Source organism: Oppia nitens, unplaced genomic scaffold, assembly GCF_028296485.1.
Source record: "Oppia nitens isolate AA-2021 unplaced genomic scaffold, nextdenovo-longstitch-racon4-pilon3 scaffold18_pilon_pilon_pilon, whole genome shotgun sequence".
Lineage (NCBI taxonomy): Eukaryota > Metazoa > Arthropoda > Arachnida > Sarcoptiformes > Oppiidae > Oppia > Oppia nitens.
The window spans coordinates 60,413-85,112 of record NW_026533197.1 but is presented as its reverse complement, the minus strand read 5'-3'; the positions used below and the strand labels follow the sequence as shown (position 1 = coordinate 85,112).

The window sequence follows — 24,700 nt, the reverse complement described above, 5'->3', positions numbered from 1 at the left end:
GTTTTTAATAAATTTGATGTATCATATACCGTATATGTTATACAGTAATATATACATATACTTTATTTTGGTTTAAAATTTTAAAGTATATGATATTAACTATAATATAACAACTAATATGACATTTAATTTTTGAAACGCTAAACTCATTGCAATTCAAATCCATTTTAATATAATTCATATAATTCATTATCATTATTATAATTGAATGAATTGGTGTTATTAATTATTATACAATTTCATATATTGGTAATTATTAAGTTTAATTAATTTTGTTTCTTAGTTTGAAATAATAAAATATAATTTGTTGCTAAATAAATTTTATTTAATTATATTATATATATAAAGATGTGATAATAATACAAAAATGCTGATAAAAAGTTTATGACAAGAATATAAAGAATCTGCTATTACTATACTATAAAAAAAATTGTTAGTGAAAGTCAATTATAAATTATAATAATATAAATTATAAGATATCTCATTGAAAACCAGTTTTTATTGACATTTGGTCCGCGTGTTTATCACTTACTGTATCTCTAATTAAAGAGCATATCATCGGCAATATGTCTATCCTGAAGGCCCATTATCTTCTATGGTTCGGCTCATTGAGTGGTATTATGCCATTTGTGACAGTGTTTGCCACCGCACATACCATTGCCACCTACGAAGATATTGGTCTCCTATACTTTGTACTACCATTTCTTGTAGCGATAATCAAACCGCTATTTTGCTCGATTGCTGACCGCAACGGTTCCCACAAAAAGATACTATTATTGTTTATAATCGTTACAATCATAGGATATAGTCTACTGTTGCTTATAATATACATTAAATTGGGTGTAATCTCATGGATATTATTGTGTTTATTAATATTGTTGGCCAACACTGGACAGGGAGTTGTCATTTCACTTAATGATTATATTTGTATGAAAGAGGTAACAGAATTAAATAAAAGTTATGGACAGTACCGGGTTTGGGGAACTGTAGGCTGGGGTACCGGTGGTATGTAATTTCAATCAATTTTATAAATCTAGATAAAGTAATGTATTTTTTAATGTGCTTAGGAGTGATCGCCGGTCTTATTAATGAATATATTACTCAAATGCCATATCTATTGCCAGGACTACTGATGTTTATAGTGATTGAAGGAACCGATTTAATGCTTATGTATTTTAAATTTAAGAGCATAACAAACCAGTCGGAGGACAATAATTCAGAAATTGTTGCAACTTTTGAACCAAAAGTAATATCATTTAAATCAAATACATTAATAGTTTCAAATAATAACTTATATTAATAGCACAAACCATTGGTGACAATATTGAAAAAACCATTTATTGCAACCGCAAAGTCTACTCGACATGTGTTTCATCTGTTTCGACACAACCCATCGATAATGCAATACATTGTCATTATTTTAATCACCGGTGCGTTGACAGCCTTTCACTGGTCCTACTATTTTGCATATATTGAAAAAATCAGAGGCAAAGACACATTGCTTATGGGGTTAGCCCTGTTTGTCGAGTCTTTTGCCGGTGAATTGCCTATTTTTATCATTGCCAACATTATACTTAACTATTGTGGGCCATCTATTTCACTCAATATAAGTTTGGGTGCTTTTGCCTTTCGCTATTTCATCTATGGATTTGTTATCAACTATGGGAACACATATTGGGATGTCCTACTCATCGAAGTAACTCAAGGATTAACATTTGGACTCTTTTATACAGTAATGACTGATTTGGCACAACATTATGCTAATCAAGAAAATGAGAGATTGAGAAAAGTTAGGGAACAACTTAATGTTGAGAACAGGGATGATAAAGATGTATGTATTGCCAAAGCAGGTGATTATGAGCCGAGAAGCTATGCAACAATGCAAGCCATAATGTCAGCAGCATTTGAGGGTATCGGTCTGGGTATCGGTGCTTTAATGGGTGGTTATCTCATACAAATTGATACATTCCTCATCTGGAAAGTGGGGGCTTTTCTCGCATGTTTTGGTATATTATTTAATATTGTTGTCGATTCTCTCAAATATTTATACAATAAAAGAACAGCAAGTATTTAATAACAATAAAAAAATAAGTTTTTATAATTTTTATAATACTGTAATATTATATAATGTACTGTACTTGGACTTGTGAGCTTAATACTAATTTATATGAATTTATATAAAGTTTTTTTTATATTTTTATATAAAAAATTTTTACAGTAGTAATGATTTTAAAATACTCTTATATAAAAAACTTAGTAAAATACATTTTATATAATTTATACAATATCAATAGTAATAATAATAATAATAGTTTATTCATTATAACGCGTTAATGAATTACATAAATTAAAATACATAAAAAAATTCTATACATTTTTGTACATAACAATTAAAATTATTTTCATTTCTTATAAAAATTGGGAGTGAATTAAATAAATCTATTGAATAATAAAAATAATTTTTATCACAAATTAAATTTCTTGTTTTTGGTTTAAAAATTCTTCTTCCAGTTCTCGGATTTTCAGATATCTTAAAAATTTGTGTCCACTCCTCAGGTAAACCATTGAAGTTAACGATACATTTAAAGTATAAAATTTATAACAATTTATATATTTTTTACAATCTTGTATTACATTAATAATTATTAATTTTTGAGTGCACTAAAATTTTTGATTGTATTAATATTAATTTAAATGATAATAATAAATAACTTTTAGATTATTACCCCTTATCTCAATAAACTTTGCACAATGTATTGTATTTGAACTTTAATTCAAATACATTGTACTGTATATTATCATTACAATTATCAGTCTAATAATAATGTATTTAATTTTATATTAAATTAATATTACAACTTAACAGTGAATATACGGTACAATAAGTATGAATAAAAAAATGAGATTTTTGTTTGTCAATTGATTGCTTTGCAACCAAAAAATTATTATACTTTATGGTCTATTTAATTCATTACTACTCTATATACTGTATTTGTTAAACTTTAAATTAAGTTAAAAACATTATTATCGTTAAATTATTTATATTATTATGAATGTCTAAAATTTAATTTAATGCATATATATATATATATATTAAGTTAATTCATGCATTACAGCTATGACTACTTGTGTTTATAATAATTATTATTTTTGAAAAATTCTTAAATTAATTATCAGTTATTTCTAACGATGAGTTGAAAACTTTTTTAATTACATAAAATTAAGTAAAATAATTATAATAATCATTATTATTAATTATAATTGGTTTTATACTATAGTTTATAGTTTTATACAAACAAGTTGTGTGATTCACATGATATCTATTATTATTATTATTATTATTATTATAAAAACTTATGGCATTTGAAAAATGTATGAAATGTGAGATTAAAGTTATGACACGAAAATCACTGCATATTATTATAGAGTACTTCTGTTTTGTTTACTATATCTTAATCACAAAATAAATACAGTTTTAAGGCGTTTATACACTTGAAGTAAATGTCACGTCAAATATAACTATAAATAACGTAAAACTAATTTAAATTATAAAAGTATATTAAATAATAATAATATGTATAACATTTGTGAACATTATTTATGTTTTGTAGAAACAATTGGTGACGAAAGTGTTATTTGACTGTAAATACATTGAAAGCCATTGAATGTGAGTCTCTTTAATACATTAATAGTCAATAACTTGTTTATACAGTAATTCTATAATACATTCAATAATACATTACTATTAAAACAATACTAAAAACTCAATAGTTTTCCTGTTTTTGTTGAAAACTCAATGTTTTTCTCTTGAATTGATTATCATATTATCATTAATTTATTATTTGTTATTATTATTAATGTATTTTCATATCAATCTATTGATAACTATGACTGCAATTATTTGACTATAAGTGTTGCTATTTTGTCTTTTTTTATAATTATTAATATTATTATTATTTGACCACTGGTTAAACCATTTGATACTTAATTGTAATACAATTTTATATATAAGAAAAAACAATTATTAAATTAATTGTAATAACTATTATTACTTTATATGTATAATAAATTGTATTTATTTTTGATATGTGTTTAATTTGAATGTTTTGGAAACAAATTAAGTGTAATATCTTTTAATAATTGTCTTAATATCGTTAATAATAATAATAATTATATCATTATATCATATGTTTAATAAATATAGTAATGTTTTGTCATATGATATAATTTATATATAAATCATATATTAATATACAGCACATATTATTTACATCGCAAGCAATTTAGACAATAAAATATATTTACAATTTATAGCCTTTTATTTATAATACTAATTATAAACATATTTTAATTTAAATGAAAACATATACTTTTGTTTTTTGTGATTATAATAATAATTAATGTTTTATTTATATTATTACAAAATTTTAAGCACTTTTATAATATTTTTATGTGAATTTTAAATTATTGATAACTACTGTGTGTGTGTTTGTAGACACAATTTTTTAAATATAATTATATCATATGTTTAATGACAATAGTTGTAAATTAAAACAATTTAAATATATCTGTGATAAGTTGATATCTGATCCACTTTTATATGAATATTTGTTATTAAATCTCAAAGTTCACCCATCAATAGGTAAGTTATCGATGTTTTATTTTGTATGATAAATAAATTTACTGTTATTTTTAATAATATTATTAATATAATGATTTCAAAGTTATGAATGAAATTGTTATTAATTAGCTTACATTACAATACGATATCACACTTTATGAGATATGATATCTATAACAAGCAATTTTTAATTGAGAGTTATATTAATTAAATGATTCATTTTTGTAGTTTTTACTTATGAATTAATATGAGTTAAATAAATGAAAACCGATTATAAATTATTATTAAGATTTTTAAATATTTTTAAATAGGTTTCACAAACTAATCGCTATTAATGATAGCCTCAGGTCTTATGTCAGGAATGTTAGAAAACCAGTCATTTGTGGCCTAAAAAACTGTTTTACAAGACATCAGGCAATCATCAGTTGTTTGATCGCTTCATTACACCGTTAAAAACCAATTGACTGTTTGTTTGACATTTGGTTTGCCATCAAATTGTAATCACATATTTTAATTGAACCGATAAACCACTTTTAAGTCATACAACAGACCATCTGTATTAAGGAATGTGTGATTTTGTTCATTCAATTAATGCCATCAATGATAACAATAATGCAAATGATTTTAATGAGAAAAAACAAGTTTTAAATGTATCACAAATAAAGCCAATCAATGGTAAAGTCTTGGATTGTTTGCCAACCAATGGATTGATGACAAATGGCTGCACAGATAATCGAAAAACATGTGAAATGTCATCATCGATGGTGTTGTCCGACAAAGAGACCAAATGTAAGGGATTTGTGGTATCCATTGAAACACTGGACAGTCCAACCATTGATGCCGTTTTAGATAAAGTTCCTCTGGTTTACGACCCAATCACCAAACAATTGTTACTACAGAAAAAGTTTGTCAACAATAAAGGGCTGAATGGATATAAAAATGGTGTGAATAGTAATAATAATTATTATCAAAACGGGTTCAAGAAGTTGAATGGCTTTACGAGTCTCATAAATGACGACAATAAAGGTATCCACGAATCTAATGATAAGACAATATCTTGTGATGAATACTCGGCAAACATTGGAGAGTCTTGTAATGATATCTCATGTAGTGATGACTTGTTTAATGATAATTATAGACAGAGTTGTACTACTAATACAGGGTTTATAAGACAACAAGAATCTCAAAGTGAAGATAATTATAATAACGACAATAATAACGATTTATCAGTGTTTGAGTCTAAGAAAGAGCGTTCACTTCTTGATGAAGACAATCAATTAAGTACTATCAGCGATGACAACAGCACTGATAACATATCAAATGTGGACTCAAGTGTCCAATCACTCAATTTAGATGACACTGAATCTCTTGTTGACTCAAAGCCAAAGAAATTGTTTACTCTATCGTTTCAAAGTCTTATTAATAAAGTTAAGAAATGCAGTAATAATAGCATAACAATTGCTAATAATAATAATAACCATAATATTGGCAACAATTGTGCAAATATCTCATCGACGACAGCATTAATACTGGAGAACCGTCCGTCTAATCTTCCGGCCAAACCACACGAAGAAGACAAGAAACACAAACAAGAATTCGAGGAAATGATACGACAGACCCGTAAGAAAAAACAGAAAGAAATGAAAGTGATGAAGAAATTGGTGGAAAAACAACTTCAATTAGAGGAACAGGTCATCGAAGCAATAAAACTGTGGAACGAAGAGATACTTCCAAATTGGCAGAAAACAAGAAGTCAAAAGAAGACTAACGAATTGTGGTGGTCTGGTGTGCCATCACTTGTTCGTCAAAGGCTTTGGATTTTGGCAATTGGTAACGATCTGAACATCATTGACGATGTCTATGAACAATGTGTCAGTCGCTCAAAGGAGAAAGTCTGGGCTAAACTCAGTGCCGAATGTCACGAGAATGAGGACTGTTGTTGTGGTGAAAGTACCGCCGATTTAATTAAATTAGACGTTTCGCGTACTTTTCCACAGTTAGGACTCTTCCAAGAGAACGGTCCCTATCATGATATACTCAGCGAACTGTTAGGTGCTTACGTGACTTATCGACCGGACATCGGTTACGCTCAGGGAATGTCGTTTTTGGCGGCAATGCTGCTCTTGAATATGGAGTCCGCACAAGCATTCGTATGTTTAGCTAATTTGTTAAACAATCCATTGCTGGTGTCGTTCTTCCGCGTCAACCAACCCGTTATGAATGCCTATTATAAGACATTTGAAGAGTTTTTTAAAGAAAATTTGCCAAAACTGTACAAACATTTCAATGATCACAAACTTAGTCCCGATCTGTATTTAGTTGACTATATCTATACATTGTTTAGCCGATCGCTTCCATTAGATATCGCCAGTCGTGTTTGGGATTTGTTTCTTCGCGATGGCGATGAGTTCATATTTAGAGCCGCATTGGGCATACTTTCCATGTATTACGAAGAGTTGATTAACTTAGACTTCATATATTTGGCCCAATTTCTTACCAAACTTCCCGATGATATCGATTCCGATAAATTGTTTTCTTATATATTGGGTATTCATATGACTGTTGGCTCAGAGAAGAACTCTTTTTCTACGGTATTGTCATCAAAACTTTTGGTAAACTCTGATCATTGATTAGTTATGATTTACAATATATAATATACTTTTTGTACCGTAATCTGTATATATTTAGCTTTATTTTTAACTATTTTACTTATTATTATATATGATTTAATTGTATATTAGATAATAGTAACTATTATTTTATCAACAGAGAGTTGACGCTAAAGTTTAAGACAAACTTATACTTAATCTAATGGGAAGTAAAATCTATTATACAATATATACTGTATATAACACCTACTATAATACAAATGTAAATTATATGTTATGTCATAACTTATTTGATAAGTTATATAATAGTAAAGATTGAAAACTTAAGATGAATTATACAATAATTATTGTAATAAATGCATATGTAATACATATTATGTATAATATATATGATTGAAATTAATAAAAGTTGAATATATTTTTATGTGAATTATTGGATATTTTTGTCTAATAATCAATTTTAAATTAATGATGATTTGTCAAAAAGTTATTATTATTTGTTAAGTAATGGTTTTTCAGTGAAATCATAATTAAATTTTAGTGCAAAATAATTATAATTATTACATGAGTTGAAAAGGTTCTAAATTTATGGTTTCCATAGCATTGATTGATGCGATAAGTGTTGGCCTTTTTGTTACTGTAATACAATACACGTCTCACTACAAACATGTAGTGAAAGTTAGCGCTGTTTTTGTCAATATATCAAACAAATAGTCACTTAATTAAAGTGCCTTTAAATCTATTGACTGAAACAAACAACAAAATGTTAGCATTTGGTGCACTACTTGTGTTGACCACATTGTCGGCCATCATCGGCACCGGTGATGCACAACGAGACCTATCGGACCAGTGCTACTCATACGCCGGCGGACACGTGTATCCGCAGGAGACTCGAAGTACTGGCAGCGGTGGTCATCGTTTGCATTATAGTAAAACACAAAGTATGGCATCTGATTGTGATTATTATAGCTGTAATTAATTTAGTGATAATTGTCTAATTAGTATCAAAGTTGGCGCCCGATTGGGAGGGAACAGCTGTAGTGAATGGAGAGTTCAAAGAGTTTAAATTGTCTCAATTCAGAGGCAAATATCTGGTCTTCTTTTTCTATCCCCTCGACTTGTAAGACAACAAAACATATTTTAATTACCATTTAGTGATAATCACATATAATTGACATTTTCTTCTACTTTTAGCACATTTGTCTGTCCGACAGAAATAATGGCTTTTAGTGATCGAATCCAAGAGTTCAGATCTATTAATACAGAAGTGGTAGGCGTTTCGGTTGATTCGCCATTTACACACTTGGCCTGGTATTACATCCTATTTAATTGATTTATCAATTGTATAGTAGTTTTAATTATTCTTTTATTAAGGATCAAAACTCCCCGAAAACAGGGAGGTTTGGGAGCACTTAATATTCCTCTTCTGTCAGATCAAACCCATCAGATTTCTAAAGGTTTGTTTCATTTCAAAACAATTGCAAAAGTTTTCAATTGTTTTTTTTCTTTAAATATATAGAAATATCTAAATTCTTATCGATTTTATAATAGGTTTAAATAAATTAAATAAATATTTCTAATATATTTTGAAAACTTTTTCATTAATATAGATTATGGCGTTTATTTAGAAGATTTGGGACATACGCTTAGGTATTATTGGTTACTCTATAAATAAATTACTGACAGTTTTTTTTTAAATACTAAATAATTTTAACAATTAGGGGTCTATTTATAATCGATGCCAAAGGAATCCTACGGCAAATAACAATGAATGATCTACCGGTTGGCCGATCGGTAGACGAGACCCTACGTTTGGTACAGGCTTTCCAGTATACCGACCAACACGGAGAAGTGTGTCCGGCCGGTTGGAAACCGGGTGGCGATACTATTATACCGAATCCCGAAGAAAAACTCAAATACTTTAGCAAATTAAATGATCCGGTCGTCAGTAAAGAGCTTTAAAAAGTCATTATTTCAAACCAATTGAGATAATAATAATAATTCATTTAATAATTTTATTATAAATGTATACTATTTTTACTATTTTCACAAAACTGTTTATTCCTATTTTTACTTTATTCTGTGATTGATTCTTACTAAACAAAACAAAAATAAATTAATAAATACGTTTAATTTAAAACAGTATTAAAATTAAATAAAAACTATTAGTTTATATATTTTTGTGTTGAATATATATAAAATATTGTAAAATTATTGTCATAAAGTGTATTAATTAATAATATATTTAGCGAATTATTAATAATTAAAAATCCAAATAACTAATGTTATCGATAATTAATAAGAAAAATAATTGTTTATAAATTATATTAATGTAAGAGTATAAGTATAAAAATAATAAATTCAAATGTAATTATTTATTAATATTTTATACTCTGTATTTATGGTTGCTTATTTTTTAAAAACTAATAAAGTATATTTTTAAATTTTTAATAATAATTATCAAACTTTTTAAATTTTAGTGTAAAGTACGGTAATAAAAAAAATATTAGCATTTATATGTTAAATGATTTTAATTATCACATTAAATATAAAATAATTAAATTCTTAATTATTTTTAAATTAGATTAATATAAATAATATTATATAATACATTGTATAATACTGTACTAAATATTTATTTATTTAATATATAAAAATACAGTTATATTTGATGCGCAGGTGTTTAGAGCACAGTTAGCTCACATAACAAATATTTTGTTTATTTATTCAATATATTCATTATATTCAATATAACTCTCTATTAGTGTATTGGTTTGGTTTGTGATGTAAATTAGTTTTGCGTAATAAAAGCAGAGCTAACTGTCAATTGAAAATAACTCACAAAATATGAGTAGTTTTCAAATTACATTTCATTATATTTGACTAAAAATTTAAAAAATTAAATCACTATTTATAGCTTTATTTGTTTCTCTCTCTCTTTCTTTGAGAATAAACTCATAATATTTGTATTTATTTGTAATGAAAAATATTGTAAAAATATTTTCACTAATTATTGAATAATTGAAACAATTGCGTGATATTTATGTTTACTATTGTTTCAAATTATTAGTCAAATAATTGTTGTTTTTTTTTTAATTTACAATTACATTCAATATAATAATAAAATTTGAAAAAAATAAAATTCAATTAAGAAATAAATATCAAAATTTGTGTTATTTTTAAAAAACAACAAAATTTCAAATAAATGCCTGCATTTGATGAGACATTCAATAATACAATTAATAAGAGTATCAGTGATAATGATATTATCATTAAAACTAATAAGACATCAATTGTATCGATATTACACTTCAATGACTGTTATAATATAGAGTCTCGTATTGATGAGCCCTCAGGAGGTGCCGCCCGAATGGTCACTGCTTTTAACTCATACCGCGATTGCGATCCTTTAGTCTTATTCAGTGGTGATATAATCTCTCCGTCAATCAGTTAGTAATTGAATTGAATTGTTATTATTTATATGATATATATATTTATAATATATTTATATTGTGACCAAACAGTGAGTACATTCACTAAAGGCGAACAAATGATACCCGTTTTGAACGCTTTGGGTATCAATTGTGCTGTCTTTGGGAACCATGAGTTCGGTTCGTATATTATTATAATATTAAACTTTATTTTGAAGACAGTTTACAATTTTATTTATTACATAAATTTGTTTCATTTATTATTATTATAATTAAACATAAGTTTTTTGGTCAACCCTTTAGACTTTGGTGTCGATTATCTCAATTCATTTATGCAAAGAACTAACTTTCCGTGGCTTATGAGCAATGTCTACAACCCTAAGACTAACCGTCCCATTAATAATGCAAACATATGGCATATAATCGATAGGAATGATAAAAGAGTAATCATTTATTTAATTTGATTTTATAATAATCAGAAATTGTTGTTTATTTTACTAATTTAAAACAATTTGTTACATAAGTTTAACTAACAGTAATTAATTTAATTTCTTTATTTATATTTTCAAGTTTGGGATAATAGGTTTAGTAGAGGAACAGTGGCTAATCGATGCCTTACCCGAGGGCTATGTTTATCGGGATTTTGTATCTGAGGGCAGAAAATTAGCTCAACGTTTGAAGAATATGGTAACCAAACTAATAAATTATTAAATTTATTGAATAATTAAATGACAACTTTTTTTTAGGAAAGCGTTGATTTTGTGATCGCATTGACTCACATGCGTTGGCCTAATGATTGTCTTTTGGCCGAAAATGTGTCTGAAATTGATCTGATATTAGGCGGACACGATCACGACTATCAGATCCGTACTATTAATAATAAACTTTGTGTTAAAAGTGGAACTGATTTCAGACAATTCAGTAAAATTGACATTAAGTTTACTGATAATGACTTCAAGTATGATATCGACTGTAATGAGATAAATGTTAATTCTTATGACTTCAAAGAAGATGAGGACATCAAACATGAACTCCAACCGTATTCACTGATTGTCGAGTCACAGATGGACAATGTTTTGTGTGAAATGCGGGTCGATTTGGACGGAAAATTCGCATCGATTCGTAATCGCGAAACAAATTTAGGAAATTTCATTAGCGATATATGTTTGATAAGTACCGGAGCAGATGTAGTGCTTCTCAACTCAGGTATGTTCCGAAGCGATCAAATACATTCAAAGGGTGACTTCAAATTTCGTGATTTGGTCCGCATTTTACCGATGATGGATGAGTTGGTAGTATTAAATATAACGGGTCATCAACTATTGACTGCACTCGAGTGTAGTCTATGTCGATGGCCTATATTAGACGGTAGTTTCGCACAAATATCTCGAATTAGGTTCGAGTTTGATTCGCACAAACCGATTGGTAAACGTATTGATATCAATACAATAAAAATTGGCCGAAAAAATCTCGATTTGAAACGACACTACCGTTTGGTTACTGAAGAGTTTTTACACAAAGGAAAAGATGGTTATTATGTGCTAAAAGAATGTGAAGTATTGATACCTAAAGAGCATTGTTTGGATATCTTTACATTAGTCAAGAACTACTTAGAGTCTGTAAAACAGTTGAGAGCTGATCCCGAAGCCAACAGCAAGACATTGGTTTGCAGTGGAGGTACTAAAACACTGGCTATCGATAAGAAAGAGTATATCGATTTAGACATAGAGTTAAGAAAACTTGAACCTAAATGTGACGGACGTATCACTAATTTAGGACAGATATGACTTCACTTTGTTAGTCAATCACTGTTATTGTTATATTAATTAATACTTAATAATTGTTATACGAAAGTTAATTTTAAAGTGTTTATACGTTAAAGCATTTTATTATATTATTTGTTACATAATCTTATTTTGGAAATCAATAATATTATTTAAGTATTATATAGTATTTTATAAAACTACTAATATTTTCGACAAATAATATTTTTATAAAAGTTTAACTAAATTCTCATGTAATTAGAAACAGTATTAAAGTGATTATAATTAAAAACTATATATCTTTATATAGATGTTGACATATTATTTAAAAATTAGTATTACTGACCTAAATGTTTATAATTTATTTATATAATAATTAATAATTAGATCTAAAATTACTGTAATCTATTTGTATTGTATAACCAAATAATATTTTACTTGTGTATAAATAATCATGTATTATAAACATATACAGTATTGTAAATATATTAAATAAAATAATAGTTATATTAATAATTGTTTTTAAATTTACATTTAATTTATTGTTTTGTATAATATAAGCCCAACTCATGTACTACAGAAAGATGTGTATCTAATGTCATAAAAGTGATATTTTAAGACCACAACGACATAATAGGATCGGTTAGAAAAATGTCATGAAATACATGAAATATTCAATTATTTTATTCACTATTTGGAGACAAGTCTTCAAATTGAATGCTTTCGTCACAATCAACGTCTTTATTAAGTATTTTTCCGATTATATCAAACACTTTATAGGCATTTATACCGAAAGGTTCGGCGACTTTGATGTCAATTAAGTCTAATGTGAGAACACTTCCTTTTGGCAGAAATTGTTTGGCGACAACAGATTTACCGAGTTTTCGATAACACATCCATTCAGACTCTTGTCTGTACTTTGGTTTGTGTCCCGAAAGAGCTGACTCTATATTACGGATTTGAGTAATCATTTGTCGGAACTCTTGCGGTTCTAAAGATACAGAATGATCGGTACCTTTCATAGTCTTATCCAATGTTAGATGTCTTTCTAATACTTTAGCTCCAAGTGTTACGGCAGCTAAACTCACTTCGACACCAATTTCATGACCACTATATCCGATGACAGCATCAGGAAATAAATGTTGATAATCAGTGATAACTTTAAGATTTATATCACAATATGGTGTCGGATATGTTGACACACAATGCAAAAGACAGATCTGACTATTAATAGTTGAAATCAAATTATAGGCGGTTTTTACAACATTTAAGTCATGCATTCCGGTTGACACAAACAATGGCTTATTATAATTAGCGGCCAATTCAAGCATTGGATAATTGTCAACATCTCCGCTACCGATCTTAATAAAGGGTACGTCTAATTGAGCTAAAAATTTAAGCGATTGGCTATCCATTGCCGATGCCGTAAAAAGTATGCCTTCATTTCTGGCATAATCTCTTAGATAAATGAATTGTTCGTTTGTAAACTCAAGATGTCTTTTATGGTCACCGTATGTCTTACCCCACGAATGAATACTATTGTAGGGTCTGTTGAGAGCTTTGGCATTAAATTTTGCGTTTAAATTGCTTTTCTGAAACTTAACACAATCGGCACCAATAGTATGCTTGCATTCATTTATCATTTTGATGGCTAAGTCGATGTCGCCGTTATGGTTCTGACCACATTCGGCCACAACAAAACACGGCTCATCGGAACCGATACGTCGAGAATCACCAAACAATTCAAACATTTAAAGTAGATTTTGAGGCAAACAATAGCCTAAAAGTTGAGATAAATATCAGTTAATTAAGAGCAAAGATGAGCACAAGTTTTTGGCAAAAATAATGTCAATAGTTTTGGGTTGAGTTCACAAATCACTAAATCATATATAAGTTATTTCTCTTTCTTGTTCTCTTCGCTGACCGATTGTGGCTGTGATTGTGTCTTCAATTTTTTAATATTCAACTCCTCATTGACTTCACGTCTTTTCACTTGATATGAGACAATGAGTCGACAACAAAGCATTAAAGTGAAGACAATCGATGGAGCGATTCCTTTAAAATCAAAACAAATTTATTCAGTAATTATCAATTGATTGCAAAACTTACGCTCAAATCTGTCGCCAATCATGACATGAGTATAAATACCGCCGAATGTGATGCCAACGAGTAGGACATTGGAGACCAACTTTAGTTTTCCCGGTATGAAAGCTAACGTCAAACCGGCCACTAATTCAGTCCAACCGATAACTAATCGATAATATTTTGGCGACACTTTAAAGCCGAGTTGTGCGGCCAATGGCAACACTTTAGCGTATTGGACAAACTGGCGGCGGATTTCCCGATGCATTTCACGGTTGACCTGTTGGCTCACTTTAATTGATCCCATAAACACAAAGAACATACCGAGAAATACAGACAAAGTGGTCAATACTATTGATCCCATTGTTGTATGTATTGTATCACCAGTTATGCCAATACTTAACCAATTGATGACAACATTAATATTTGAAACACATTTCTTTGCAATTATTCAATTGATTGTTGACTTTAAAGTATAAACTGTCACTCAATTGACAAAACAATCACAATATTTGCTATTGTATTGCAAAACAAAACAATTATTTGATTCTACTATTTGGTACTTTTTGTAGCAATGAATTTAATACATTGGAGAGTCTTGTAATGATATCTCATGTAGTGATGACTTGTTTAATGATAATTATAGACAGAGTTGTACTACTAATACAGGGTTTATAAGACAACAAGAATCTCAAAGTGAAGATAATTATAATAACGACAATAATAACGATTTATCAGTGTTTGAGTCTAAGAAAGAGCGTTCACTTCTTGATGAAGACAATCAATTAAGTACTATCAGCGATGACAACATATATTTTTGTATTAGGAATTACATCCAAGAAGTCGATGGATTCAAGTTATCTTCGATGGATAATATCTATTCAACATTGCTTTTATACATTATAAAAAGCATCAAAAGACAACTTACCGCAGATGACAACACATCCATTAAAACCTGCTCTTCAATTGAGAGATGAGTTAGAAAAGGCGTAATCATTAACAAAGTTGGTTCATATGAATATGTCATCGATATATATATATATATATTCTTTATATTACCTGTAATTTGTGATAAATGTGTATATTTATCGTTAACACTTGAAATTAGGATTATATCGTCCGATAATATTGAAAATAATGATAAAACTAATGTATTATCGTCACCACCCGTTACTATTATAAATAATTCATCTAATAATTAAAGATTTAAAAATTATAATTTAAAAATCTTAATAATCGAAAATATTTTTAAATATTAATTATTAATATACCGTTTAAAGAGTATACAAATAATGCATTAATTCCTGTTTCATGTAAACGCATCTCAAATACAGATTTAAATCAATTTTGTTTATTATTATTATTTTAGTATTCGTGCGGAAAAAGGCTGGAATTGTCTCATTATATGTTGTCATTCAACGGAAGTGATGACAACCAAAACTAATGAACGAAAATTTGGCAAATTGTCGATCAAATAATTAGATCTACAGGTAATCAAATGTGTGTCAATAGTTAGCTCAAACCACGTGCAACGCGTTACGCGCTTACAGTTTATTATAGACAGTATATTTTATTTATTAATTTTTTTATTTAATAAATTAAAATTATTAATAATCGCCGAAACATTAAAAGTAATTGTTTGCGTCACAGATATTTGACACAAACATTGAACTAATTATATAATAGTATAGATTTGGATGAAATTTGTTTAGAGAAACAAGACTTTATCAAAAATATTACAATAGATCTCAGTTCGTCACAAACACAAGAATTTGTCACAAAAATATTATATAACAGACAAATCATTTCAATTTATTTGAATGTAATAATTACTTAATAGTCATACTGACAGCAAAAGCATTAAAAACATTGATTATAATTATATGTTAAACACTTATTGTGCACTCGATGTTAACATTAAGCGCAACCAAATAGTTTTGGGATCAAAGTTTGGTGATATAGCAGTTGTTACCATTAAAATCAATTTAGACAATCCATTAGACATTTGCGTCAAAAAAGTTTATACAAATATTGTGTGGATATTTGGCCATCTCTTCGGATGAGTTTTCAAAGTAATCGACAGTATCTTTGGTCACATTCTCTAACCATATATTCATTTCATTCATAATATAATACTTTATTTTAACTCAGGGTTTATTACAATTGAAAATTACAGTAATTTATAGATAAATAATATTAAATATTAATATATTTTGAAAGCATATAAAAGTTGATAAATTTAAGAATAAAACTCAAATCAAAATATGGATTAAGTAACTGGTGTTAAGCCTCTGTCTCACCGGTGGTTACAGTAGTAGTGGTAGTAGTAGTAGTAGTAGTAGTGTTGTCGAGACCAGGAATCGGGACAATGAGGTTGTCTTTAGACATGAGATTATATTTAGTAACAAAAACAGTAAATCGTTTGCAAAGGAAGGACTGGTTCTCGAACTCATCGAAAAGTGATTTGTGATGGAAGTAGGCGTGACTGAAGATACGGTACACTCGACGACAAACTGATCCGAGTTTGGCTACAGACGACTCTTTGATAGTCACTCTGGAAGGGAAGTACTTGTTTGAGTTGAGAAGACAGGCGGCGCCGTCCAGCGTGTGTCGGGTGTAGTCAATAGCCGGACACTCTTTCGGTGTCTTATGTGCGGCGCATAAGAAGATCCACTGTTCGGTGGCCGTCATCTGTGTACACGTTTGCGGCGAACACTCGGCCTGTAGTTTGACGGCCAACCGATTCAGTTCGAGACAGAATTGTCGTAAGTGTTCATACTTCCAACCGCCCTCTTCTTGACCTTCGGGAGCCATCAGTATTTCATCGATATTTGCCGGATCTTTGCGTATAGTTTGCTGAATGAACTGTTGGACAGCAATGGTTGAGTCCATCTCTTCAAACGGCTCATCCGCCCAAAGATAAAACTCTTCGCTCGTACAGCCCTTTCGGTTTCGTCGCAAAGTGACCGCCGCGTTGGCCATCGTTGTTGTCATCAATGTCAGTGTCCAATGTATTTACGGATCAATCAATTGATCGACAAATCAATGAATGTGTTGTCAAATGAGTGAAAACACAAATCACATACAAACAGTGTATTAAGTAAAGCACTACGAGGTGGTTCAGCCAATCACACATGTGGTATCAATGTATATGTAAAAATGACATCACATATACGATTAGTGCATATAAGCATACAGTATATATCAATGCATAGAGTTTTTAATACACAGTATACTATCTAGTGTTGCCAACAAAAAAAACTTTACACTTATTTTTTATAAAAAAAATTTAATTAAATATACTATGATTAGTAATGCATTTAAAGAATGAATTTATTTTAATATAAAGTATATAAAATACTAATAACAACCAAAATGGACATCAATAATGTCACTAAATATAATGATTATAAATTTATAAAATTATACCGTAAAACTCTAAATAAAAAACCATACTATTAGTACATATCAGGCTTTGTAGGAAAAATAATTTTAAATAATTTATTTATAAATATACAAAGTAAAAAAACTAAGAATACATAAAAATATGTATGGAAAAGTTGATATCACTATTAGTTATTTTAACCATTTTTTCAATCAAAATTGAATTTTGAAATAAATTTTGTTGACTGTTATTATTTAAAAATTTCAAAATTTTATTTGTTCACATATTACACTAAATTTATCACTAATTTGTTTTAAACCATTATTATACGATATATAAATATTTGCTTCAAAATTGATTTGGTATTTAATTATTTTATATATAATATAATTAATTATTTCAATATTTATAACAAAATGCTGTTTTAAACTAATGTATAATCATGATATATATATTTCATACTAATGTAAAGGTAAGTATACCTACATGTGTATATCAATATATATTAATATTTAAATAATCAGTGTTCCCATACAAAATTATTTTAAATTAGTTAAATTCCCATAAAATATTTTTAAAAATAAGTACCGTTTTCCTATAAAAATAGTTTTTTTTAAATAAGTACCGTGTTACATTATTAATTATATTATACTTTGTACCTAAAATTATCTTAATTATAATATAATAAAATAAAAAAAATATATGGGAACACGGTAATTAAAAAACAATATTTCTATGGGAACATGGTATTTCGATATAAAAGTCGGTTTTATTTTTGGTAAGTCGGTATTATTATATTGTAGTGTTATTGTTATATAAAGGTCATTAATGTGATGTATTAAGGTATTTAATAATGTGAAAATAATTTATTATTTTTTGTCATAATTTATGGCTAATAACTTGTCATTCATAATAATAATAATAATAATTAATAATAATAATAATAATTAATAATAATAATAATTAATAATAATAATAATAATAATAATAATTAATAATAATAATAATTAATAATAATAATAATAATAATAATAATTAATAATAATAATAATTAATAATAATAATAATAATAATAATAATAATAATAATAATAATTAGTAATAATAATTAATAATAATAATAATAAATAAATAAAAGATTTAGAGCACTTAAATAATAATTAAAATATAATTTATAAAATATTTAGTATTTACTATTTTTTTAGCTGGCAACGCTAGTTACGTTACTGTAATTTACCACATGTGTGGTCTCTAAAAAAAACCCTGCATACAAATGACAGGAAAACTGCAATAAAGACTTATAAATATTTTGACTCATTTATAAAAGACCCAAATTTACAATAAATATTTAACAAATATTAGTACTATTATTGATAAGAGTCATAAGTTTACGAGTGGTTATTGCATTTAATGGAGGACTAAGTGATGTCAATAAACGACGTCTCAATACATGCATTGCATCCAATATAAAACTTATAGTTTCATATGATGGGATCATAGAGTATGAAAAATTAGAGTGACCAAATTATATTTTATTTGGAGTACTAAATAATATTTTAGAAAAATAAAACAAATTTTGATAAATAACTTATTAATTAAATATAAATTTATTATTAAATTAATAAAAATTAAAAATTAAAGAAATTAGTAATTAATAAAAATTTAAAATTATATAAAAAACAAAATACAACTTTCCTTATTTTTTATATTTTTGTTGGAAACTCTAAAATTTTTATTTCAATGTTATTGCGCAATCACTATTGATAGCTTTATATGTATTAATGCTTCCCCTCAGTGCTTACCCTTTTCCCATATCCACTATTGGTTAATCCCACCACCATATGAATCTATAAGTTTTATATTGATTGCATCGATGTTTACAATAACATTGACATCACATGTGTTACACACCGTATGTATGGATTGACTATTGGTTTGAATGATATAACAAATTGATGACTAATTCAGTCACGTATTACTGTTGATGACTAATATAAATATAAATAATAATTAGTAATTACTTGAATTGATGTGACAATTGATGTCAAACAATGTCTAAAAGTGTAATCAACTTCAAGCCTATTGTCACCAAATGTCACATAAGAGCTCTGACTTTTGAGAAACCATTTCTCTTCGTTGGTCTGTATTTTTGACATTTTATTTAATAAGTCTTTCAAATTGTTAATCATTAAAATTATCACTATTTTTATCAGGCATTGGATCCACTCTTCATGTGTTTAAAACCGGCGACAATGGTTTGAAAGCATTGATATCAAGTAAACCTATTTTCACTTCATTTGTCATTACGGGTGTCAATACATACCTCAATAGTCAAACAGATTCACACATTGAGATAATAGTTGCCATTTCTGGTAATCGTTTTTTAAGTTTATATAAGTTTTTATATATTTTATCCACAAATGTCTACACATTTGATGATCTACTCGTTGGACACAATTTTTATGATTGGCTTCTTTCGATACGACTAACCCATAGTTTGGCTTTTGTAGTCAAAGCACACAATGAAGTGATTGTTTACGATTGGCAGCAAAATGTTATAATAAATACCATCTCTGGAGAAGACAAGTGTTTACTATATTCAGCAGAACTTCTGTACATATCTGAAGAACCAAAAGGATTTGTGTTGGCTTCGGGTACTGTTTTCAAACAGATTGTGATCTGGAATTGGTTTCAAACACAAGTTGACAATAGTTTTAAAACACAAATACAACAGAGACTTGAAGGACACGACGGAGTGATATTTGCATTAAATTACAATAAATCGCTTAACATTTTAGTTTCGGCGTCAGATGACCGAAGTGTCCGCATTTGGACAGCCAATAGTGAATTAGGTTCAGAATCGGTAGGATTTTGGGAAAGAAATAGATTTTCATTAAACCAAGTATTTTACGGTCATTTATCCCGTATATGGAATGTAATCACTATTACAAAACCTCGACCTATAGTTATCAGTGTTGGTGAAGATGGTGGACAGTATTTTTGGGATTTAACCGCCAAAAAACTGATCCAACGCGTGAATGGACACCGAAACTCAAGTATTTGGTCATTGGCTGTCGATAATGAATCCATGATATCGTTTAGTGGCGGCAGTGATGCTTCTATAATCTGTTGTGATATACAAAATACTATCACTGCATTTGATCCATTAATAATGAGTAATATACATCCAAAACAACTAGTCTTTATCGGCCAACAAGAACTGCTTTACATATTTTGTGTGACAATCAGTGGTGATATTTATCTGTTGCCGACAAATACTGACAGCAAAAGCATTAAAAACAGTGATTATAATTATATGTTAAACACTTATTGTGCACTCGATGTTAACATTAAGCGCAACCAAATAGTTTTGGGATCAAAGTTTGGTGATATAGCAGTTGTTACCATTAAAATGAATTTAGACAATCCATTAGACATTTGCGTCAAAAGAGTTTATACATCGAAAGTTCTTAGCGTTTGTTTTGTTGATTGCAATCATTTTGTTAGTTGTGGTCTCAATGGTGTTGTCAAAGTCATGTCAGTGAATACTATGACCACTATTAGTGAATATGTTTTACCCAATAGCCGTCATCGATGGCCAGTCGATGGATTAATTTATGAGAAATTACTTATTTTAGGTGATCGATGTGGTAGTGTTTTTGTCTACAAAATCAATGAAGAGAAGCCTTTTAAAGAGTTCCGTCATTTGCATGGATCAAATGGAGTGACAGCTATTAAACTCAAACCAAAGTCGAAATTCATGTATTCTAGTGGAAGAAATGGTAAAATATGCGAATTTCTATTAGAAGATCAAAATTGTATACTTCTTAGAGCGTACAGAATCTTTTCAGACATGGAATGGATTGGAAACTTTACCTTCGATGACACGACTAATCAGTTGTCATATGTCTATGGATTTGAATCACGAAATTTTGTCATTTGGGATGAAATACAACAAAGATTTATAGAGAGTGTTGACTGCGGTGGCGGTCATCGATCGTGGGATTATATTAACCATCAAAATCAGCATAACTTATGTTATACTAAACATGAAAACCTGTTGTGTTATCGGAAAAAGTTGTCTAAAATTAATGTCAACTCCAATATCATTCTTAACAAAACATTTCACACGAAAAAAATTAATTGCTGTCATATTTTATTTACCACTTCTTTAAATACTTATATTTCAATCGCTGGTGAAGACAATATCATACATATTGGTAATTATAATCATCGGTCAAAATTGATTAAACTGGAGACTCAACTTTTTGGTCATATATCCAATATATGTGCCATAACTGGATGTTTATCACACAAATCTTCCGACTCTTGTTTTATGGTTTCTGTTGGCGGACGGACTCAACTCATACTTTGGTCCATTCAATTGAAAGATAATCAGTTATTTTGCAAACAATTATTCAATAAATTTTTATGGGATTCCGATATAATTCAAAATAGAACTAAAAAGATAAATAACTTATCTTTAATATCTAATCCACAGATTAGGTATTTAGACGCAAATATTAGTAAAATTAATGACAATAAATATCTGATCACAACTGCCTGTTCCGACTCATCGTTTCGTTTATTTATATTTGACTCGACTTTAATGATATTTTATTTATTAAACACTACTTCATATAACACGAGTTGTGTTTTACGTGTATTAACTGTCAATCAATCGCATGTTATTACGACTTCAAATGACGGAACACTAAGACTCTGGTTTCTCGGTTCAGGATTTACCGGACAAATGATATCATCAGATAATGACTTTCAGAGCAAACAAATTGATTTAAAATCTGTATTTGAGATGCGTTTACATGAATCAGGAATTAATGCATTATTTGTATACTCTTTAAACGGTATATTAATAATTAATATTTAAAAATATTTTCGATTATTAAGATTTTTAAATTATAATTTTTAAATCTTTAATTATTAGATGAATTATTTATAATAGTAACGGGTGGTGACGATAATACATTAGTTTTATCATTATTTTCAATATTATCCGACGATATAATCCTAATTTCAAGTGTTAACGATAAATATACACATTTATCACAAATTACAGGTAATATAAAGAAAATATTTTTTAATTTTCAGTTATAATTAAATTATAATTTAAATTTTTATTAATAGGAATTAAAATAGTATCTGATTGTCAACTATTAAGCGCATCCATTGACCAGAGGATTATCATCTGGAAGTATAGCTCTAATGTTTATTCAAAAAGTCTATCATTAGAACCAATTTGTTTCATCATATCAAGCATTGCAGACATATCATCAATTGTAGCATTTTTCAGGTAAAATTGATTAACAATTTAGTTGTGAAATATTTTTATAAAACAAATTTTATGATTTTATATACAATTACCGATTTAGTGATGTAAACGAATGGCATGTAATGGTTTGTGGCGAAGGATTTGAATTAGTTAAGTGTAATATTAATTGATATAATTTTTTGTATAAATTATATATTTTTTAATTACCATATATTCTTATAGAGATAGTATACATAAAGTTGAAATATTTTAAATTCATTAATTTTTGATTAATTTATACTATTTATAGATAATTTATAATTTTAAAAAATTATGAGCTATTTTTTACTTTTGTAAAAATTCTATTTTTTAACAATTAATAATTTATGCAAAATTTATTATTATTTATAATTTAGTTTTATAAATTTATTTCATATTTAATTTGTATTTATTTATGTAATATATTAATTATAATATATATATATATTCTTTTTTATTATATATGTTTTTGTATAATAATCAAAATAAATAGTAAATTAATGACTATGTTATGTAACGCATAGTTTATAATTAAAATTTATTTGTCTTAGCACTCAATTAGTTGATATCCAAATATAACATTTATAATTGATATTATATATCAATAGAGTAAATCTTTTTTATATTATATATACAAATATCAAGCAAAAAAAATATTTTTATAATTATAAATATAAATAAGTTATTTGATTTTATCATTTAAACTTTACTCATAATTAAGAATAATGGATATTTATATACTGTATTAACATTTTTTTAGATAAAAATAAAATATATATTTATACAGTATATACCCTGTAATATAATATAAATATAATTTGTTATTTATTATAATTTGATTAATAAAAAATATACGATTTTCTTAATAATTTAATAACATTTTTTAAACTCTGTGTCCGTTTCGTTGGACAGTTATGAGAGTGTTAACCACTTTTTGAATATGAGTACCGATTCCGTTGTGTGTTTTATATATAATATTTGACTTATCATTTGAATATATCTGTGCTGTTGTATTGGCACCGGCGGTATTGTTAACGGCATCACAATTGTTAACAATAATACTATTATTAGCGCTAAGAGCGTTGTTGTTATTATTATTATAATTATAGTTATTATTATTATAGTTGGACGACGAATGTGTGGATCTGCTCTTAATGGAGCTGTTGTTCCCCAAAGTGATAGACGTGTGAACAGATGTGCCATTTCTTCTTTGTAGTCGTTTGTGAATCTTTCTTATGCCTAATGTATGGCAAAATCCTCGACGAAAGTTAGAGCTGCATATGTTGTAAAGTATGGGATTTGTCGCACTGGTAGCCAACATAAGTGTATTCAACATTATATTTATTTATAAGACAGAATGACAGACAAAGATATATAGAAAGATAGAAAGAAAGAGAGCAATAAAAGAAATATTAATCACATTATTGTTTATTATATATATATAAATAATATTATATACGAAATACCTGTTAATGTAGAGTAATATACGACAAAAGTAGAGC

At 27.8% G+C, this 24,700-nt stretch overlaps 9 protein-coding genes across 9 annotated transcripts; 6 read left to right on the top strand and 3 right to left on the bottom strand.

Moving 5' to 3' along the window:
* Positions 1–566: 566 nt before the first annotated feature.
* On the top strand, positions 567–2,053 carry LOC128965779 (major facilitator superfamily domain-containing protein 6-like; the record flags this gene model as incomplete). The annotated part of the gene is made up of 3 exons (XM_054312548.1): positions 567–1,005; positions 1,068–1,246; positions 1,304–2,053. Coding segments are annotated over exons 1-3 (1,368 nt in total), but the record flags the coding sequence as incomplete, so codon positions are not given.
* Positions 2,054–4,443: 2,390 nt separating this feature from the next.
* LOC128965778 (TBC1 domain family member 12-like) lies at positions 4,444–7,287 on the top strand. Its single transcript, XM_054312546.1, has 2 exons — positions 4,444–4,642; positions 4,933–7,287. The coding sequence occupies exon 2, from the start codon at positions 5,188–5,190 to the stop codon at positions 7,249–7,251; it is 2,064 nt and encodes a 687-aa protein (XP_054168521.1). The 5' UTR covers positions 4,444–4,642; positions 4,933–5,187; the 3' UTR covers positions 7,252–7,287.
* A 582-nt stretch (positions 7,288–7,869) lies between these two features.
* Positions 7,870–9,274, top strand: LOC128965780 (peroxiredoxin-2-like). The gene is made up of 6 exons (XM_054312549.1): positions 7,870–8,171; positions 8,233–8,350; positions 8,425–8,541; positions 8,605–8,687; positions 8,841–8,880; positions 8,952–9,274. Exons 1-6 carry the CDS (start codon positions 7,994–7,996, stop codon positions 9,190–9,192), a joined length of 777 nt encoding a protein of 258 aa, XP_054168524.1. The 5' UTR covers positions 7,870–7,993; the 3' UTR covers positions 9,193–9,274.
* Positions 9,275–10,435: 1,161 nt separating this feature from the next.
* LOC128965829 (mannosylglucosyl-3-phosphoglycerate phosphatase-like) lies at positions 10,436–12,448 on the top strand. The gene is made up of 5 exons (XM_054312606.1): positions 10,436–10,679; positions 10,755–10,841; positions 10,965–11,104; positions 11,232–11,348; positions 11,408–12,448. The coding sequence occupies exons 1-5, from the start codon at positions 10,436–10,438 to the stop codon at positions 12,446–12,448; spliced, it is 1,629 nt and encodes a 542-aa protein (XP_054168581.1).
* Positions 12,449–12,989: 541 nt separating this feature from the next.
* LOC128965964 (sialic acid synthase-like) lies at positions 12,990–14,187 on the bottom strand. Its single transcript, XM_054312756.1, has one exon. It carries the CDS (start codon positions 14,173–14,175, stop codon positions 13,108–13,110), a length of 1,068 nt encoding a protein of 355 aa, XP_054168731.1. The 5' UTR covers positions 14,176–14,187; the 3' UTR covers positions 12,990–13,107.
* A 115-nt stretch (positions 14,188–14,302) lies between these two features.
* On the bottom strand, positions 14,303–15,154 carry LOC128965965 (novel acetylcholine receptor chaperone-like). Its single transcript, XM_054312757.1, has 2 exons — positions 14,534–15,154; positions 14,303–14,479 (listed from the first exon to the last, which is right to left on the bottom strand). Exons 1-2 carry the CDS (start codon positions 14,868–14,870, stop codon positions 14,319–14,321), a joined length of 498 nt encoding a protein of 165 aa, XP_054168732.1. The 5' UTR covers positions 14,871–15,154; the 3' UTR covers positions 14,303–14,318.
* LOC128965828 (uncharacterized) lies at positions 15,094–15,515 on the top strand (the record flags this gene model as incomplete). The annotated part of the gene is made up of 1 exon (XM_054312605.1): positions 15,094–15,515. A coding segment is annotated over one exon (390 nt), but the record flags the coding sequence as incomplete, so codon positions are not given.
* Positions 15,516–16,663: 1,148 nt separating this feature from the next.
* Positions 16,664–17,679, bottom strand: LOC128965989 (MOB-like protein phocein). The gene has a single exon (XM_054312785.1). It carries the CDS (start codon positions 17,498–17,500, stop codon positions 16,790–16,792), a length of 711 nt encoding a protein of 236 aa, XP_054168760.1. The 5' UTR covers positions 17,501–17,679; the 3' UTR covers positions 16,664–16,789.
* A 2,018-nt stretch (positions 17,680–19,697) lies between these two features.
* On the top strand, positions 19,698–24,440 carry LOC128965790 (WD repeat-containing protein 6-like). Its single transcript, XM_054312558.1, has 6 exons — positions 19,698–20,029; positions 20,104–22,755; positions 22,836–22,967; positions 23,036–23,201; positions 23,281–23,329; positions 24,323–24,440. Exons 1-6 carry the CDS (start codon positions 19,942–19,944, stop codon positions 24,386–24,388), a joined length of 3,153 nt encoding a protein of 1,050 aa, XP_054168533.1. The 5' UTR covers positions 19,698–19,941; the 3' UTR covers positions 24,389–24,440.
* The last annotated feature ends 260 nt before the right edge of the window (positions 24,441–24,700 follow it).